The sequence below is a fragment of the Monodelphis domestica genome, chromosome 4 (genome assembly GCF_027887165.1).
Source record: "Monodelphis domestica isolate mMonDom1 chromosome 4, mMonDom1.pri, whole genome shotgun sequence".
NCBI lineage: Eukaryota > Metazoa > Chordata > Mammalia > Didelphimorphia > Didelphidae > Monodelphis > Monodelphis domestica.
Window position 1 is genome coordinate 381,341,626 of NC_077230.1, and position 17,733 is coordinate 381,359,358.

The 17,733-nt window shown below is 48.6% G+C and overlaps 1 protein-coding gene across 1 annotated transcript in view; it reads right to left on the reverse strand.

Annotated features, from left to right (window-relative positions):
• MAN1C1 (mannosidase alpha class 1C member 1) overlaps window positions 1-11,700 on the reverse strand; it is a 352,377-nt gene extending 340,677 nt beyond the window's left edge. Inside the window, exon 1 of the mRNA XM_056795520.1 lies at window positions 9,218-11,700. Coding sequence (XP_056651498.1) covers window positions 9,218-9,745 — 528 coding nt within the window. The 5' untranslated portion in view covers window positions 9,746-11,700. The remainder of the gene's footprint in view (window positions 1-9,217) is intronic.
• Between the last annotated feature and the right edge of the window lie 6,033 nt (window positions 11,701-17,733).

Here is a 17,733-nt window from a genome sequence, read left to right on the forward strand (position 1 = left end):
ATAGTTTTGATTCTAATGTGAAAGGTAAGGGTTAAAAAAAAAAAGAATCTTCTAGAAATGTTAGCTACGGCTAATTATTAAAAGCAAGAAATACTAGAAACAGCAAAGGAATAATAACATGACCTCATTTCCATCTTTTCCCTCCATAAAACAGTGCTGAAAATTCTAGAATCACACTTGTCTGGGGCCATTTAGTGAAGGGGCAAAGAAAGAACTCTTCAGAGCCCAACAATGGTGGCTCCCATTTCCCCAAGGTCTACAAAGTGGCTCAACAATCCTGGTAGATTGCCAGAGCTGGGACTAGGAATCCTGCCATTAGGGATATGTAATCAGTTGAGTAGGATGTGATGAGAGAGGAGAATCCCCCCTGGACGGATGCAGTCATACTGGGCAAACCCAGGAGAGAGGAGGTGACAGGCAACGTGGCTAGTGGGAGAATGGGAGAAGCATCAGAGCCCAGTGATGGAAGGTAGGTCCCATTAGAGGTTAGAAGGGTCCTAATGGTGCCCCGAGGATGGACAAAGAGCCAGAGGTAGTGGAGAGGAAGCATGCCCCTCCCCATCTGCACCTTGAGGAAAAACTCAAGTCTCCCCCACCTTAGTGACAAGATGGACAGCTCAAGGAATATCTCCATTTTACAGAAAAGGAAGCCAAATTTGGGCGACAGAAATTGGAATCAGAAAAAGCTTTGTTCAGAGCCTTACCTCAGACATTTACATCACATGATCGGGGTGGACCTCAGTTTCCTCAGCCTTAAAATGGGGACAATAATAGCACCTACTTTCCAAGATTGCTATGAGGATAATAGGATTTGCAAACCTTAAAATGCCACAGAAATGTTAGCTCCAAATGTTATGGTAGCTCCAGGAGCTTCCCGTCCCCTGAACAAGTGTCAGCTTTTTGGCCAGGCTAAGTGCAATCTGCCTCGACCGGAGTAGCTCTCGTCCATCTATACTCGGGCGTTGAGGAAGTTTCCTTGACAAGATACCCATTTGTGTGGCTGGTGTGCTGAGCTGCTGAAGTTCATACAGCTGGGCTCTACCCTCAGGCTCAGCCTCCAGAATGAATAACTGAATGAAAACATGTTTACTAAGTGCTTGCCGTGTGCCAGGCACTGTACTCAGTGCTGAGGGCTATACCTGGCCTCCAGAGGCTCCAGACAAACTGGCACTTGCATAACTTAAAGCTTGCTATGTTCTTTACATACATTATCTTAACGAAGGATCCTAGGTGTTGTTCTGTTGTCCAGTCCGAGCCTCCTCTTCTTGGCCCCATGCACTATGAGTATCCAGGAGGTGTTCTTGGAAAGAATACTATAGTGGGGGTGGCGAGGTGACTCAGTGGATAAAGAGTCAAGCCTAGAGAGGGATAGTCCTGGGTTCAAATCAAGCTGCAGACACATGTTAGATGCATGACCCTGGGCAAGTCATTTAACCCCAATTGCCTAGCCTTTACTACCCTTCTGTCCTGGAACTAATACTTAGTATCAATTCTAAGGCAGAAGGTAAGAGTTTTTTAAAAAAAGAACGCTGAAACAGTTTTATCATTTCCTTTTCTGATGGATTTTGTGGATCCTTTTGTCAGGGATCAGAGGTTAAGTGACTAGTCCAGGGGTCACTGAACTAGGAAATGTCTGGGGTGGATTCTGAATTCAAGTCTTCCTGAAACCAGTTCTAGCACTCTATTCACTGAGCCAACTAGCTACCTCAGCCACCTAGCTGAGTACTGTTGGCATTATTCTCTCCATTCCATAGTTGAGCAAACTGAGGATAAGAAATTAAATCACTCACTTAATTGGCTAATCTGCTGAGGCTGGATTTGAACTCAGGAGTAGATCTGGGTGTATCTATCTTCTAGTCCACAGATTCTTTCAAATAGCTATACAGAGATCTGGGCTGGGTTTTTTAGAAGGAAAACTGAATACCTATAATAGCATCTCTCACAGCCCTTCAGGGAGAGCATCAGACCAACACCATGGTACAATGGTGAAGAAAGTTCCTGGTCCAAACTGATTGCTAAAGAAACATAAGCCTGCAGAGTCTGAGCTGCATGGATGACACAGCAGAAGAATTCCTGGACCAAGCCCAGGATCTGCTGCCATGGAATAACAAGGCAGAGAAACAAGGAAGAAGGAAGAAAGGAAAACTTGGACCTTGCTCTTCCCTGGTAATGTCAGTTATATGGACTGTGGAGGGGGGGGGGGGGGATGGTCTACTCAACAATGGCCCTATTTTCTTTTCTCCCCTAGTGGGTAGGAAAGGAGGGATAAGAGAGATCTCAACACCAGGAAGGTACCATTAGTCTAGAGGGCTGGGTAGGCCCCTAAGGAAAGTGGGGAAGGTTTGTTTGGCTCTCTAGAAACCCCAAGTTCTTTTCCCTAATAAGGGAATCCTGCCTGGGTCAATACTCTAGTCTGATGGTCTATATAGGTCCCTAGGGTCCACTGGAAAGTATCTTGACTTGGGCGTAAGGAAGAATGATTGATATTGTTTAGATAAAACTCATCCTATATTCATTGTGTGGTTAGCCCAAGTCCTTGCAGAGGAACATGCAGTATTTTCTTTTTCTTTCTTTTTTTTTGGTGGAGACCTCAACAAGAGCCATATTCTCATGTTCCCCAGAGGAAACTTTAGGTGGGAGCACAAGCCATAGATACTTATTGAGAAGCTTCCAAGATTGAAGCCAATCCATATGAGCTTAGAGGTGTCATGCTGAGCCATGCTTCTATGGCAACCTCCATACTTCAAAATATTCTTCTCACCTCTATTTTTACCTACCAAGATTCTACCTGTCCTCCAGGGCCCAATTCAAACACTACATTGTCTAGAAAACTGTTGGCATTGCCCTCCCCATCCCTAGACTCTGATGGTGATCTCTCCTTCCCTAGATACCATCCGCCACTCTGGGAACTTTGCATATTCCATGTTGGCTATATTACCTAGTACAGTAATTCCTTTACTAGACTGAAAATCTCCCTGAGGGCAGGAACCAAGTCATATTCTATTCTGCACCGTCCCCCCTTAACCCTAACATAGGCTCTCATATGTATAAATGTTCGTTAAGATGAACTGAGAAGCTTGCACCCCAACCCCGCTTAGATGTTTGCTCAAACTGAATCTAGGTCCACCCACAATCAAAGGTTCTTTGGCTGCCTCCCCTCCTACCATGAATGAGTTTAGGGTGACCAGTCCTACTGTGGAAGTAAACACCTGCTGGGCCTCTAGCTGCCAAGCCATACCTCAGATCATAAGTCATTCAGCTACCAAAACCAGGGTCTTCTTTCCCTTTCTGAAGGTGGAAGTATCTCAAGCATTTTCTAACAAGGCCAAGACCAGTTTTGTAGTTAAGATGGAAATCCCCACCAAAAAAAACAAAATATTCCAGCCCCTTGACTTAAGTCCCACCTTTCGCTTTACAAAGGTAGAAACTGAGGACTAGAATGGGAAAAGTACTTGCTCCAGGAAGCAACAAAGCCAGGAGGGGAACCTAGGTCTCTTGACTGCTTAGTTCAAGACATTCTCCATCAGGAAGAATTCAGCTTATTTACAATTTAATGACACAGTGCTAAAGGATGACTCAGGCCCTCACGGATGCCCACTAGGCGTCCATGCACTAACCAACCATCCTAGTAACCAACTAGGACTACAAATAGGACTCATGGCAAAGCCTGTCTCCCACAGAGGCAGTAAACTCCAGGGACAGACTGAGGTAGATACATTTTCAGCAATGGCCAACATTCTAGGGGATTTTTGCATCTCTGAACTGAGTTCAGAGGAGTTATGGGGAGGGGAAGAGTCCTTTTTTAAGAGTCCTTGAAAATATTTTAAAATTTTCAGTGAGATACAAAGAAGGGCTAATAAGAACCAGTCAGAAGGCTAAGTCAACCAGCCAGGTCTGGCCTCCACAGAAAACTCCATATGATACAGTAGGAAAACAAGGAGAAATCAGTTCTTGTAGGAGCAGACATTTTTCCTACAGTGTGGTTTAAAGACCTACCTTTGTGATGCTCAAACATTCAGCTTTCGGTGACCTAAGCTCTATCAGCAGAGACCTCCCACTCACACCTGTAGGGGACAGGGAGGGTTGTGGGAGAATGCCCATACATTCCATGAGCTAGAGGCAGGGGCAAACTCTCCCCTAGACGAAGAGGTCAGGCCCAGAGTCCAAGGTTAGCCTGTTTACAGGAGTCTTGGCAAGATTCAATCCACAGGGTGTCCCTCTCTCCCTTTCCTCAAAAAGGATCCTGGCCCTTGAATGGATACATGTCTGCTCTACAAAGCTCCTCTGTTTCTTTCTACATCAGCAGGTTAGCTGTTTGTACAACGTGGGAAGCCTGGAATATACCATACAGCCCAATGAATTAAGAGTCAGTCAAGAGAACTGTGAATAAGGGGCCTTGTGAGTGACAGAGATATGTAGATACTGTAGGGAGAGAGGAGATTGAGAGACAGACAGACAGACAGAGAGAAAGAAGGAAGAGAGACAAAGAGAGGCAGAGAGAAAGAGAGAGAGAATGAGAGAGAGAGAGAGAGAGAATAAGGAGAGGGAGAGAATAACAGAAAGACAGAATGAGGAGAGAGAATAATAGAAAGAATAAGGGAGAAAGAAAGAGAGGAGAGAATGAGAGAGAGAGAGAGAGAGAGAGAGAGAGAGAGAGAGAGAGAGAGAGAGAGAGAGAGAGAGAGAGAATATGAATGCATACGAGGTCAGGACATGAGCAGAAAGAAAATACAAAGCTGTTTATATAGCTTTGCCAGGGGAAAGCAGGCCAACAGGCCTGGGAGAGAATGCCTGGGCTTCGATTTTAGAGGAGGTGTAAGATGCTGGGAGGTGCTGACCTGGGCTCACTCAGGAAGGGGGGAGGGAGGGAACAAGAGCCTGATGGACCAAGAGGAAGAATCTACTGATTCTTGCTTGCTGCAGATGCTGTCTTAGGAGCAAACCAGCTGGATCTCTTTCTATGCTGTGGGAGGGAGGCATCAGGTAAGTGGGGGTGAAGGTACTGCATGAATCTCCGCAAGATTCTCAAACCATACAGTTTAGTTGGATGCTTTAGTGCAAGTGGGATACAGGCAGAGGAGGTGGGTGTCATAGGGCACACCCATGGGATAAGTAAGCCCTGGGACCAACACTGGTTAGCCAAGGGGACAGAATGACTCCAGTCCTGTGGGAACCATGGTGTCACTATCCTAGATCTGAGCTATTCCTAGAAGGAGATAACCTCTAACACCTTTGGTTCTAATTGACCAGAAAGCCAACCCCATTCCTGGCCTGTTGGAAACCAGGGGCCCATTTCCAAGTAAGGTATCTCAGAAAAAATGCCAGCCTACCTTGGGGCAGCTGTGTGGCATAGTGGATTGAGAGTCAGGCCCAGAGATGTGAGGTCCTGGATTCAAATCTGGCCTTGCTCTATGACCCCGGACAAGTCACTGGACCCCCATTGCCTTACCACTCTTCTGCCTTGGAACCAATACATAGTATTGGTTCTAAGACAGAAGGTAAGAGTTTAAAAATAAAAGCCAGCCTACCTCAAAGAAACAGGAATAACCCCTGCAAGTCCTACCCTAAAGTCTTCCTCTGGTGAACGCCTCATCACGGCATGGCAGCATAGCTCTCCAGCGCTTCACCAACTCTGTCAAGGTCTACATCAAGCTGCAGAGCCTTCAGGAGGGAACTAGCTGCCCTTGGGGTGTTTATCTTGGAAGCACCCAACAGTCACAAGTTGAACCAGCCAATGTAAACAGTTCCGGGGTAGGGATGGGCTTGGGTTTGCTCCCTGTGTACCCAGCTCCCAGCCCAGTGTACAGCATATACCAGACACCTGAGAAATCAATAATTGTTGAACTGAATCCCCATTAACAGAAAGGGAAGCGGGCTTCCAGGGGCTCAGAGGGTTGCCAAGTCTACACAAGGAAAAGGCATGCAGTAGAATGCAAGCTTCTTGAGGGCAGTGATGATAGTTTTCTTTTTGCCCACCTACCACAGGGCTTTATAAATGCTTGTGGAATGAATGTACCATGGCAGCTCAAGAGGACCATCTCCTAAGGAAGAGAACTGCTTGCTTCATCCCATCTCTTCTCCTTATTACCTTGTCACCCCCAGAAAATCTCTCCCCCTCCCAGGGCCTCAGCTCCATCCCCCACAAAATTCGAGTGTCAGACTGGATGGCTTTTGAGCTTCCTTGCAGTCCTAAGACGATGATCCCCTGGCAGAGCAGATGCCCCCCCACACACACACACCAAGTGTCCTTGTAGGAGGTACACGACCTCAGAAAGTCCTCGGGGATAGGGCATCTGTCCTTCCTCTAACCAGCAGGAAAAGCTGCTAGGGTGCCAGCACCAGCCCAGAGAGAGCTTCCATGTCTCAAAGATATCACCTGCACACATACACCGAGTTCCTACAAATGCCTGTCAAGCCTTCAATCATTCAGGCACCTCTTCTCCACCTTCATCTTTTCTTTCCTTTTAAAAGGCAGCAAAGAAGCCTTTTATCTGATGTTGCTCCCCAACTTCCACCTCCCCTATCTCCACCTCCTTGCTATTAACTAATACCATGAGGGGAAAGAATAAAAAACAATACCCAAGAAGATTAAAAGGAAGAGATGACAGCCTATTCCATAGAGTGGCCATTGTCTCTAAAGTGATCAAGCAGCATGGTATAAAGGAAAAACTATATCAGGCCAGGAGCCCGGCAGACCTGGGTTCGAATCATAGGCTCAGATATTTAGAGCTGCAACCCATTCAGTTGAGGAGAACAGGCCTAGAGAAGTGTCAGGAGTCTCACCTATGGCCACAGAGGTAGCAAATGGAAGAGTAGGGTACTGGGATTCTGATTTCAGCATCTGTGATACAGGCCAGCTATGAGACCTCAGACAAATCACTTAACTTTCCTCAGTTTCCTCATCTATAAAATGGGGGCAATTATATCTTAAGCAGTTGCCTGGCAAGGTTGAGAGTTTCTCCTTTAAAAAAAAAAAAAGATATTTTATTTAGGGACAGCTGGGTGGTTCGATGAATTGAGAGCCAGACCTAGAGATGGGAGGTGCTAGGTTCAACTCTGTCCTCAGATACTTCCTAGCTGCATGACCCTGGGGAAGTCACTTCACCCCCCATTGCCTAGCCCTTATCATTCTTCTGCCTTGGAACCAATACCCAGTATTGATTCTAAAACAGAAGGTAAAGGTTTTTTTAAAAAAAGATATTTTATTTTCCCAATTACATGTAATACCAATTTTCCAAATATTTTTCTGAAGTTATAATATCCAAATTGTCTTTCTCCCTCCCTTTCCTTCCCCTCTAGAGATGGTAAATAATTTGATCTGGGTTTTACATATATATGTAAATATATATATATAGATATAATTTCTAATATAGTTATATGTAACATATATATATATAAATATATATAATTTATATATATATTTATAATCAGGTAAAACAAACTTCCATATTGGTCATTGCTGTAAGAGAATACTCATATAAAACACCAAAAAACAAATAAATAGTATGTTTTGATCTGCATTCCAACTGTTGTGAGTTTCAAAAGAGATTGAGGATGTAAAAGAGACAGAAATAATAAAAATAAAGCGATCTACCAAGGGAATAACATCTGCTGTTGTTCAGTTGTGTCCAACTCTTTGTGACTCCATTTATGGTTTTCCTGGCAAAAATATTGGAGTGGTTTCCCATTTCCTTCTCCAACTCACTTGAAAGATGAGGAAACTGAGGCAAACAGGATTCAATGACTTGCCCAGGATCACACAGCAGCTAGTGTTTGAGGCCATATTTGAACCCAGGAAGATGAGTTCTCTCACTATCTAGCACTCTATCCATTTAGCAATCTAGCTACCTAGAACATTGGTAGAGATTTAATAAATCAAGGCAGGAAAAGGGTGGGAGTGTGAAGGGGAAAAGAACCAAATTAAAAAAAAAAGAACCAACTGCCAGCCCTAGTAGGTCATGAGGCATGTATCTGTAAGACAATACAGACTTCAATCCTATATTAGCAAGTAAGCAAAATTAGGGCAGATTTGTTTATTGTAAGGCAAGGTGGTTTTAGGGAAGGAAGGAAGGCGGGGTATTCTGCTGAAGAATAGGATCACAGATTTCAAGCTGAAAAGGAATTTAGAAGCTATCGGTCCAACGCTCTCATTTTACAGATGAGGAAACTGAGGCCCAGAAAGGTTGAATAACTTGCCCAGGGATACATAGTTGATATTTGAAGCAGCATTTGAAATCAGGTCTTTGGTTTCAATTCAGGACCCTAGCCACTATCCCACTTGGCATCTGAAATAACCTGCAGGCTTCGAAAGCAGATCTTACCAGTTGGGGGGGTTGTTTTTAATTAAAGCAGAAAAACCTCAAAAGTCATCTTGGATTCACCAGCAGCAGCACCACCTTTGCTTGCAGCCTCCCAAAGGGAATCAGCACCATGCTTCATTATACCAATAGCCTTCCCAGATTTCCCTAACACCCTGCCTAAGTATTATCGATTCTCCTAGCCTGCATCACACGCAATCATGTAGAATTATTCGAACGCTCAACAACAACAGTTGCCAGAAAGCTTACATGCATTCTTCAGTGGTGGGTCACTTACTGGCTCTATTGCAAACATTTCCAGCAAACATCCCCCCCCCCCCATGACCCTTTTTATTTGTAGGTACTAAGTCCTGTTCCAATCCCAGAGAGATTTCCAGAAGCGATGGGACTTTAAGTAGCTGGGGAGGGGAGGAATCAGACAACTGGAACCTACAAATCAAAACAAATGCAAGCAGGTTCCTAGGAAGGAAATCCAGATCCTAACCTCATTGACAGCCAGCTTCTGGATGGGGGTGGGGGGATGGGGGGTGGGGGGTGAAGAGTTTCTGAAAGGAGAGAGAAGGGAGGCAGGTAAGGAAGGAAATGTGGTCACTGGGGAGGAAGGAAAGGCAATTGAAAGAAAGTGGCCAGGTTAGATGGGAAGTCCAATGGTTAGGGAGGCTGCAGTGAAGCCAGTGGGGAAGAAGAGAGTAAATAAGTGAGGGAGATGCTCTAAAGGGTCAAGGAGGCAGGGCAAGAGAGGGCAAGTTTGGAGGAGGAAAAAGAGGAGAGGGGAAGATTGGCAGAAGCTAATGGAAAGAGGACAGGACCTGAGGGAGGGGGCAGAGAAATGGACTGCACAGAGAAATGACAGGAGCCATGATTTTGCTGTTGGGTTTTTTGTTTGTTTCTGTTTTTACCTCTTTGATTTTCTCCCTCTGAGCCAGGCTCTTGGCATCTGAGTTGCCCCTGGACCCCAGCACCGGGTGCCGGAGGCGGCTCCTGAACTCCTCGAAGACCAGGGTAGGCAAGGGGCGAGACTTGGGGGCTTTGGGAAGTCCAGTGGCTGCTCCCGGAGTCTGCTGGCCCCGGGTGGCCCCAGCTTCCTCCCAGGGAGTAGTAGGGCCTCCTGGAGAGTGTCGCCCCCCTCGGCCAGGCCCTACAGCCATTGCTCCTGGGGCTGGGGCTGGGTTGGGAGGTGGTTCCTGCCCCGCGGCTTGACCCTGGCCCCGTGACTCAGGCTCCCCAGCCCCTGGGCCAGTAGCGAGACGCCGGGGCCGGAGAGGCAGGAAAAGTCTCCTGAAACGGGATGAGCTGGGCAGGAGGAAGAGGGCCCCGAAGCACAGGGTGATGAGGCCGGAGAGGAAGAGCAAGAAAAGGAACTTGTGTGAAAGGCGCACCCCGAAGACGGAGGCTGGGGCAAAGGCGGGCGTCTTCCTCATCAGCATCTTCGGCCCAAGCCTCCCGCCGTAGCGGGGCGAGGCCGGCGGAAGACGGAGAGTCTCGAGTCCCGGGCAAAGAAGCTTGCTGCCGCTTTATAGGAGTGTCTGGGGCCCTGACTCTCTTGTCCCGTCGCTCCGTCTGCTCGGGCTCAAATCCTAAACACAAGCGGGAACTCCCGGGGTCCTTATCAGAGAGAGCCCCCCCCCTCCTCGACTCCCGCCTCGGAGAAGGAAGGACCCTCAAGCGTCTGGAGGAGTGGGTCAAGGGCGCATAGGGGAGAGGCGATTCCAAAGGAGTCCGAGAAAACTGGGGAGAGGGAGAGTAGGGGTAGACAGCGTGGAATCCCCGGGGAGGTAGGAGCAGTTTGCCAAGGCTTCGCAGCTACCCGGCCCACTGGCCACGGTCCCTGCTCGACTAGCCGCGGAGTTACAAGTTGAATCAGTTTCCAGCGAATCCCAGAGACATCCTGGGAGATAAGGGAGGGGGTGAAGGGGGAAAAGGGGGCTGGGCTGGGGGTGGTGGCAATGCGGCGAGGGCTGATAGCTCTTCCTCTTCGGCAGCTCAGTAGGGTCGTCCAGCCTTCAGCAAGGCTCAGCCAGCGGACGCCAGTCCCGGGAGAGGCGATTCCTGCGGCTGCTGGAGAGGCCCGGTGGCTGCCGCATTTCTGCCGTCTAGTCGCCCGCTCCGTGCGATACAACCCGAGCTCCCTGACGTCCAAGGAGGTGTGTGTGTGTGTTGCGGGGGGGATGGATCTTTACTCTTTGGGACGTCCCCGGGGACCCAGACTGCCCCTCTTCTGACCCTGCAGTTGACTTCCAAGTCCTTCACATTTTCTCAGATTTTTCCTATCAACACTCTGAAGGCCAGAAGACAGAACATTTTCCCAGACGGGAAATCCAGATTCAGAATCGAAAAAACCCCAAGAAAAAAGGTTGATAGGGGAGGTTCTCTTGGGGATCAGCCGCCACCCTGGACTCCCAAGAGAGATCGCCTCCGGACTGAGCGCAGAAGGTGAGAAAAGATTCCGCAGAGATGCCCAGGGAGAAGAAAGACCTCTTGGCAAATGTCTCCGACCCCCAGAGTCCCAGGGGTACTAGACAGTTTCAAGAAGCAACCTTCGGGGGGAAAACAGCTGTCCGCGGCTTCTAGAACAACCCGCTGTCGGTGCGCCCCGGGATAGGGCGGCCGCGGACCCGTGCCTCTCCCCCACCTTCTGCTCTCCCTTTGCTAGAGTAGATCCCTCTCCCAGCACGGACCGACGGACTGATGGACAGACTTTGCGGCCAGAGGCTTCCCAGAACGGACAAGTCCACAACTTTCCTTCTCTGTGAGCTGCCAGGGCACTTCAGGGGCTGCACATTAGCCGCCTGGGAGCCCCCCGCGTTTGGCCGGGTCCGGTCAGCGCGTCATACAAGATGCGAGCCGAGGTCGGGCTTCTGCTGCTGTCGCGGCTGCATAGGGTACCCCGGGAGCTTGGGGTCTTCTCCGGGCCAACTCTGCAGGCTCGGGGCCGCCGCCGTTTGTTCCCGCTAGGCGCTATGGAGCAGGCAGCCGGAGCCGCGCCTCTGCCACTGCACCTGGTTTCATCGCACCTTCCCCCTTCCAGATGCTGCCGCAGATCTCCCTCCCTGCCGTCTCCAGCCGCCGCCGCCGCCGCCGCCGCCGTGCCTGCGCCTGCAAACAGACACACACACACATACACACTCACACAGCGGACGCTGCCGTTGCTGCTGCCGCCGCCTCCCTCCACCGCCGAGGCTCGCCTTTCACTGCGACAGCTCCAATCGACCCCGCCTCTCGTCCAGACCACGCCTCCAAGCCCCGCCTCCATCTCGCCCCTCCTGCCCCGGCCCGAACGACGCGAGGCCATTGGCCCAGAAGCCTCAGGCCCCGCAGGGAGCTGGGCCACGCCCCTCCATTCCAATGGCCGGCGCCGTGCGTCCCCCGGAATGGTCGCACCCGCACAAAGCGGAGGGAGAGGAGAAAGGAAGGCGGACATTGGTTGCTTCGGAAGGATTCCCGTTGGGCCGCGGCCGTCCATTGGTTGCTTCCTCGCACTTGCTGGACCCAGGAGAGGCAGGACCGCACCCCCCACCTTGAATCCGACCAGCGCCAGCTGGACCACGCATCTCCAGTGCTTCACCCCCCAGCAAAGGGACATGGGGCGGGGCTAGGCGCAGGGACTGAACTCATTGGCGGGTGACCTCCCCCACCCCTTCAATTCCTAACCCAGATTGGTGGAGAGCTGCATACCTAGTCCCTGGGGGTCGGGCTGGGTGGCCCCCTAGGTTTCTAGAAGAGGAATGGATGGCAGGACTGGTGCCCGCCCCGCACCCAGTGGGATGGTGTGGGCATGGCCTGAGGCCAGGGTGGTGTGACCTGGAGACTGGACCACTGCCCTTAACGGAAAGTCTAGCTAGAGCCACATCTACCCCTGTCCCGTGCACACGCATCTTGTGTCCCGGACAGCGCAGCTGTCTAGGAGGGGCCACACCACTAACCCCTTCTAGACCCACCAGTCACCCTAAGCCCCCGCCAGCACAGCTGCCCAGCTTCCACACCACTACAGCACTGCCCCATGGAGATATCCATGCCTCCAAACGACGTGGCAGTGGCCACATCATTAAGCCCGCCTTTTCTTCCCCTTCTAATACATCCACCGCCAGCCCCAACACAATTTCCCAGCTAAGGTCACACCATTAACCCCTTCTCAGAAATAAACGCACTCTGTGCACCCTGTGACAATACAGCTGACCCGAGGGCCCACATCGATACCTCCTTCCTCTTCCCACGCATACAACCTGTCCCACAGCCCAGCACAGCTGCGTTCCTTCCACATACCCATTCCTAAAAAGACCCCACCTGGCTCTGTACAAGTTTGGATGATAGATCATAGTCGGGTAAGGGAGTGCTGGGTGAAGGAGGGGGTCTTAGAGGCCATGAAGTCCAACCCTTTCGTTTTATAGCTGAGGAAACTGAGGAAACGACTTCTTCAGGATCACAGGGCAGCAAGCACCGGAGGCTGGTCCTCTGGCTCCAAAAACAGCTCTTTTCACTATACCATGCTGCCATTCCAACCCAGCCTAGCTATGACCCCCCCTTATGAGGCTTCAGTGTGGCACAAAAAGGGTCTTTGAACTCTTCTCTCCTAGGAGGCTCCCACAGTGAGAGACTATTCTTCCACAAAACCCTCTCTTCCTCCTCCCTGCCCCCCTCAAACCCCACCACTAACCCCTCTGACCCAACCAGGAAGTACAGAGCCACCTATGGCTGCCACAGATTGCCCTAGAGCCTTCCCTCCAGGAAGACCATCATGCTTTGGAGAAGTGCCTTCTGCTATAGAGACCACTCCCCCTCCCCCCTACACAAACAGTTGTGTTAAGGGGTCACTTCCTCCCCACCCCCCCACCCCCACTCAGCCAAAGCTTGTCCCCACTCCCAGCTCATCCAAACCCAACCATTCCAAAGTTCCACCGTCTATCATTCATACAAAGCCCTTTATGGAGACAGATTGCAGCAGAGGGAGAGACAAATTAAGAGGTGTAATAGGCAAGAGGGAAAATATCTGCTTTCAGCTTCAATTTAAAATGAAATGCAGTGTTGACGAGACAGATACTGCAGGGAGCTGCTGCTCCAGACCATCAGGGATGCAGAAAAGGAAGATGCCTGTCCAGGTTACAAATCACCCTCCTCCAGGAAGGCTCCTCTGATGGCACTGAAGGGCAGGGAAGTCTTCCCCACCTGCTACCCTGAAGTGATCAGATTGACCCTGCCCTGGCAGATGCGATGGCATTTAAAATAAGAGCAGAGCTTGGTAAGAGGATTACATGAATATACCTGTCTCATCCTCACAGTGTCACATGCTGGGGAAAGGGCCATGCCTTTCTCCTATGCCTGATCTTGACAGCCAGTGTCCTAGCAACATATTTTATACAGCCTAGCAAGACTGTTGAGATTGTCACAAGGTCCAGTGACAGGCCAAGGACCAGGGACCTGGGAAGGCTGCTCGGAGAAAGGCTGGGCTGAGAAATGGATAGGTCCAATAAGCAGAGGATTTTTGAAAAGAAAGAAATGCCATTGGGAGCTGGATCCTCAGTTTATTTATTTCCCAGAGCAAGCCAAGATTATAGGTCTCAGGGGTGTGTTGGCTAGAAAGGTTCCACTGCCTTGGCCCCAGATTTGTTCCTTCCACCCTGCCCGAGCCTTCCAGGGCTCCATAGGGGTTCTGTGCCTTGCGTTAGACATCCTCTGCCAAGAAGCAAGAAGGACTACAAACCCTGCTTCTCCATCCCAGCTGGCACAATGTGTGTGATCAAAGAGTACCAGAGTCCAAGTCTCCTGGCCAAGAGATAAGGAGCACCCTGGAGTCTCTTTAATTGGCCCAAAGTCGAAAATTCCCACTGTGTCGTCTGACCCTTCTATGATTAACTGCTGGAGCAGCCCTTCACTGGGAAGTGCTAAATACATGGCCCCTTGGATCCGGGAACCTGAGCAGCTAAGAGCTCTCTTAGGGGACACTTAACGTCTTCTGTCAGTGGCCTGGATGCGTGTCGATGGAGGAAATAAACAGAAAGGGAGGAGGGAGAGAGAAACAGACACAAACCTGCAGGAACTGGCTCTTTCCTTATTCAGACTAACTACTCACATCGAAATGTAACACTTGAGGTTGGTAGTACCAACAGCAAGGTTTTGAGAGGCAAATGTTACCAAGAGTTGGACTTGGAATCAGTTAAGCCCTGGGTTCGAATCTCCCATGAAGAGACCAGAACCCAGTGGGAGGAGAACATGACTAGGTCTGTTTCATCTCAACATGTTCTGTTCAGGAAGAATGCCTGTCTTTTTTCCATGTTTTATCTTGACAATGTCCTGGTGGTATATTTTATATGAACTAGTAAGAATTGAGCTGAGACATGGCAATAGTCAGTGAGGGGGAAGGAACCGAGGACCAGGGAAGGATGCCCTGGGCAAGGTTGGGCTTAGGTTCAGAGTATCCTAGATTTAGAGCTAAAAGGGACCTCCCCCTTTGCTTTGTGGATAAGGAAATGGAAGTACAGAACGGTTAAGGATCACATAGCTAGCAAGTATCAGAGGTAAGACTCAAACCCAGATCTTCTTGATTCCAACTCTATCATTTTATCAGGAGATGGAGAGTTCTATGGGGGGTGGGGGGGAGGAAAAGAAAATGATCTATGTCTTTAACGAATAATGCTTGGAAATGATCAAATAAAATATATTTTAAAAAAAAGGAGATGGAGAGTTGGAAGGAACCCCTAGACACCATCTAGTCCCACTCATTTTATAGGGGAGGCCTAGAAAGGGGCTATCCTCTCCAGATCCCTCACTCTTTCCATCAGTTTCTAAGTGAGGTAAACAGTGAGAGAAACAGAGGTTGTTTAAGAGAAAGACTGCAGACCCCCAAATCAAGAAAACCTGGGTTCAAATTCCACCTTGGACACTTACTAGATGTGTGACCATAGGTAAACCACTTAAACTCTGCCTGCCTCAGTTTCCTCATTTGGATAATTTACCAAAAGATATTCATCTTCCTGAGTTAAAATCTGACCTCAGACACTTCCTACTTGTGTGACCCTGGGCAAGTCACTGTCTGCCTCAGTTTCCTCATCTGTCAAATGAGCTAGAGAAGGAAATGGCAAACTACTCCTCTACCTTTGCTAAGAAAACCCCAAATGGGGTCACAAAGAATCAGACATGACCGAAAAACAACTGTAGGTTTGGACTAAATTAATCTCAGTTGACCTTGAGATGATGTAGACAGACTTAGAGCAGGAAGGGACTTTTATTTTTAAAAAACATTTACCTTCTGTCTTAAAATCAATACTGTATTCTATCTTAGAATCAATACCTAAATTCAAGGCAGAAAAATGGTAAGGGCTAAGCAATGGGGGCTAAGTGACTTGCCCAGGGTCACACAACCAGGAAGTATTTGAAACTAGATTTGAATCCAAGACCTCCTGTCTCTAGACCTGGCTAAAGAAGAAACTTTTAGAGGTCATCTTGTCTGACTTCCTACAGCCCTCTCTCATTTTGAAGAGGAGGAAACTGAGACTCCTTAGGTTAAATGACTTCCCCAAAGCCACAATTCTTTATTTAATAGGGAAGAAGCAGAGCAAAATTTTCAACTCAGTTCCTCTGAGTCCAAATACAGCATTTTTTCTCCATCTAGCTGAGTATGTCAAGTGGAGGTGAGAACTGAGGCTAGGAAGCAGGGCTCCAGTTTTTCCCCAGTCACTATCAGCAGGCCATGTGGCAATCTTATCACTGTCATTAGCCTCATTTAGAAATATAATGCACTCAGTGGCCTAGCAGAGAGCCAAGAAATAATAATGCTGTTTCCTAATAGCAGCAAGACAGATGTGACCCTGAGACTGGGGAAGACACTGATTGCTGTGTGGGCCAGCTCCCAGTTTGGACAGATTAGATTACATCCATGATAAAAGGCAGTGAGACTTTCCAAAACTCATCTCGGTGGATTGTTGGGCAAAGTCAATATCATCAATGCCCAGCGATGGCTGATTAAAGGGTCAAACAAAGAGTTCTGAACTCCCTCCCCTGTCTCTTTCAAAAGGAGATTACCGATATCTAGTTCCAGCAGTTTAATGTCAATGAAGTCTGACATGAGCCCAAACACAAGGATGGCTAGCTTCAATGGAGTTCAATGTCTATTCGAAGAAGATAGGTGACCCCTTCCTTCCTGCTCACCCTCCTAGAGTTTGGGAAGAAAGGCTGAGGGAAAGGAGAAAACTTAGAAAAATATATTTGATTAGGGGTCACTAGCCTTGGGGGAGATGACCAACAAGCATTTGAGTGCCTGCTATGCACTGGACACTGTGTGTGGCACCAGGAATACAAAGACAAAAATGGAATATTTCCAACCCTAAGAGGCTAACATTCTAGAAAAATATGTCCGTGTGTGTGTGTGTGTGTAAGTGGATAGATAGATGGATGGATGGATGGATGGATGGATGGATGGATGGATAGATAGATAGATAGATAGATAGATAGATAGATAGATAGATAGATAGATAGATAAATGGATGGATGGGTGGATGGATGGGTGGATGGATGGATAGATAGATAGATAGATAGATAGATAGATAGATAGATAGATAGATAGATAAATGGATGGATGGGTGGGTGGATAGAGAGAGAGAGAGAGAGAGAGAGAAAGAGAGAGAGAGAGAGAGAGAGAGAGAGAGAGTGATAGAGAGAGAGAGAGAGAGATCTGTATACACAAGTAGAAATTATGTACAAAGAAATTCTAGGGTAATTTTAACAAAGTGTGGCACTAGGAAATGTTGTTTGTTCTTCATTTTCAAAGAGGACCAATGACATCACTGGTGATGTCTTGACTTGTGCATCAATTGTATTTAAGTGAGGCAGGATTACACAGTCATCAGCCTCTCTCTCTGTTCCAGAGCCTTTGAAGTCTAGTGGCAAGATAAAATCAAGATGACCAGTCAATTGCCCAGGATGCATCAGATAATATTGGCATCTTCAATGTCTGGCCAAGCTCTAAGCACACCACAGTGCCTGTGGAAGGAGCTACCTTCATAGCCATTAAAAATTGTTCTCATCTGCCCATTTTGCTGGGGGAAACCTTCATACGCTTGGAAAGGAGCCCACCTTCCACTCACCAATGGATTTGTGGTGTATCCGTTACCCTCAACTTGGTTTAGCCCATCTGCCAAGATGGTGGCCCCTGTGCATGATCCAGCTTCTTGAAGTCACAAGTGAGAGCTGGATGAAAAGTAGATACCAGTGGTGGATGGACAGCCCTGAAAGGGCTTATCAAACCTTCATATCAGAGGTGCCAGGCCTCCCAGAACACTCTAGTGAAATCAGGAAAACCCTCATGTATACGGTAGCAACTGAGCTGAGCCTGGAAGAAATAGAGGGATTCTGAGATAGTAGTGAGTCAGGAGGAGGCTCCAGACAGCATGTGCAAAGAGATGGAGATAAGTCCTTTACAGAC